The sequence below is a fragment of the Atta cephalotes genome, assembly GCF_000143395.1.
Source record: "Atta cephalotes unplaced genomic scaffold scaffold00004, whole genome shotgun sequence".
In the NCBI taxonomy this organism is placed as follows: Eukaryota; Metazoa; Arthropoda; class Insecta; order Hymenoptera; family Formicidae; genus Atta; species Atta cephalotes.
Window position 1 is genome coordinate 8,466,246 of NW_012130068.1, and position 2,777 is coordinate 8,469,022.

At 31.4% G+C, this 2,777-nt stretch overlaps 1 protein-coding gene across 1 annotated transcript in view; it reads right to left on the reverse strand.

The window, feature by feature from the left end:
- Positions 1 to 421: 421 nt before the first annotated feature.
- Positions 422 to 2,777, reverse strand: part of LOC105626208 (probable serine hydrolase) — a 4,424-nt gene continuing 2,068 nt past the window's right edge. The window contains exon 5 of the mRNA XM_012207512.1: positions 422 to 575. Within this exon, the coding sequence (XP_012062902.1) occupies positions 422 to 575 (154 nt within the window). The remainder of the gene's footprint in view (positions 576 to 2,777) is intronic.

A 2,777-nucleotide genomic window follows, 5' to 3' on the forward strand; every position in this document is an offset into this window, starting at 1 on the left:
CGATTTACCACCCAAATGCCACCCAGGCACAGTATAAGGTTTGTTATATACCAACATGCTCCAATGTGTTCCTATTATAGCTCCTACTCACTCTAAGGGTATATCTACACAACTTGCAAGTTGCTTAAACGTATGCATAAAGAAATTATCCAATCGCATTTCTCCTATAAAGATGCACGTGAAATGTGATTGAATAATTTTCTTTATGCATAAGAGTTTGTGTAGATATATTATAAGAGCCGCGACACAGACTTTTGCAAAACACATAACATATAATACATAAGCGAGTAAACCAATCAAAATCTTTCCTTTCTTCTTACTTCATGGAAAAGGAAAATTTTAATTGGATGATTCTCTTATGCACTATACATTATGCGTTATGCATAAGTCTGTGCTCCCAGTCTAAGGCCGCGTTCACACCTTAATGGAAAAGCGGAAAGCGGAAAAGCGGAGGCCAATCGGAACCCGCAGTAGTAGTAGGCGGTACATTTCGCTTGTCTGTTCTGTCTTTCCGTGAGTTTTGATTGGCTTTCGCTTTTCCACTTTCTGCTTTTCCATCAAGATGTGAATCCGGCCTAACGAGCGCATTTGAGTGAGTAGGAACTATGATTGAAAGAAATAGGAGCATATTGGAGCATGGGATACAAATAAACCTTAATTGACCTAAACCTATTCCGTTAGATCGAAAAATATAAACCAAATAGAGAGCTCACTGAGTGTTCCACTGAGCTCTTGCATCTAATCATATTCCAATAAATTCAAAAATATAGATCAAATAAGTTTAAGAGCTTAATGAGCTTAGTAAGCGATTCAATTTTTCCCCGCAAGGCACGATAGCACTAAAATCAGCAGATCCCAAATTCTCCATGGATTTTCTGATATTTACTATGTTTCGAATCCACTTTTTTTCGTGATCGACTGCTTGAGTTTGATTTCCTTCTTATTACTCCGTGCTTTCCACTACGAGATTAGCCTTCCTGAAATTTAGTTAATGTTCATAGATTTATAAAATAGACGGAGCGTTTATACGAGAGAAGCTGAAGACAACATTGAAGGATAACTCTACTCCAGACATAGTTGTTTTTCTCTTTTATAGTGAGCAGTGGAGAGGGCCAATCAGCTTGATCGTAAAGCCACAACTCTCGAATGTCTATCTTCGTTGCTTTCGGCCACTTCCCAGCTTGCCGCGGCGATCAATCAATTCATCACTAAAAAAAAAGAACTACTCCGCGATTATTTTTTCTCTTTCTAATCTTCAGCTTCTCTCGTATGAATGCTACGTCTATCTTATAAGTCTATTAATGTTCCAACTTTTTTTGAGTAGGTATGTAAAGCTGGAAACAATAAAAAGCACAGGCAATAGGAACAGTCAATAAAAGATTTCAACTTATCAGAAACCATGACATGTAAATAATAGAATGAAAATTTTATATTTCATGAGAGCATATAAAAATATTTTGTATTTTATTATTAATGTTTAAAGATTGAGAATATTTTGTATTTTAAATATTGATATTAGCAATCAATCTCATTATTTTAATTATAAAATACATAGAATTAGTATACAATAAGGGCTTTTCGAGTTTAGTAAGATAACATATGTTATAACTAAACTGTTTTATTAACCTTCATATAAACAATATTTCAAATGTTTCGATCTTTTTTCAACAATCCTCTTCAGTAAATGTTACATGTTTCAGTATTATTACATATTTCATAATTCTAAGATTATTCTAAGATGATTCTTGTTTGACAAATATTTTCGATAGAAGCGACATTCGAGAATTTTATGGTTGGATAACTATGCACATGTTGATTAACGTTGTGATGTGAACATTATCATATTGAATTCTCCGATTTATCGGTTCTTCTATCAAAATTATGTGACATTCGTACACTCCATATTCCATCAATGTTGTTTACGAAATGTCACGACAATTTTGATAAAAGAACCAATAAATCGTTCATATCACAATGATAATTATTATGTATATGGTTATCCAACTATAATTCTCGAATGTCGTTTCTATCGAAAATATTGTAAAATTTTGTCAAACAAGAATCGTACTAGGACAATTTGAGTTCATGGACATCAGGACTATTAAATAATTAAGTTCACTAAAGGCTTATAGAATATGTAATAATTTATACACGATAAATAATATGTAAATTTTGTAATATTCATCGAAAAGGACTGTTAAAAAAAGGTCGAAATGTTTGAAATATGTTTGTTGAAATATATGAAAATTAATAAAACAATTTAATTATAGCATACGTTACCTTGCTAGACTCAAAAAGCCCTTATTGTATACTAATTGAATTATATTCATATTGAGCCATAATATATATTTTCTTAATTTTGTAAAATACATAAAACTAAATCTTTTAATTTTAAATACAAAATATAAAACACTTGTATTGAAAAAACTGTGTTTTAAATAAAAGTATTTCAAATACATGCCTCAGCCCTATATGATTTGATTATTGAACAATGCATAAAGCTTACAAAATAGAATTTATTATAACAGTCTATATATTTCTTATAAGACAATCCATATTTATATATTCAATATAGATAAGAAAATATGAATTTAGAGTCTTATCGTAACAGCACAATATAATATGATAATGATGTTCACAGAACATAATCATTAAAGGAAAATGTAATACTGAGAACCGACATAGTGAATGTAATTTAAATATTACACACACACACACACACACACACACACACACACACACACACACACACACACACACACACACACACACGACAC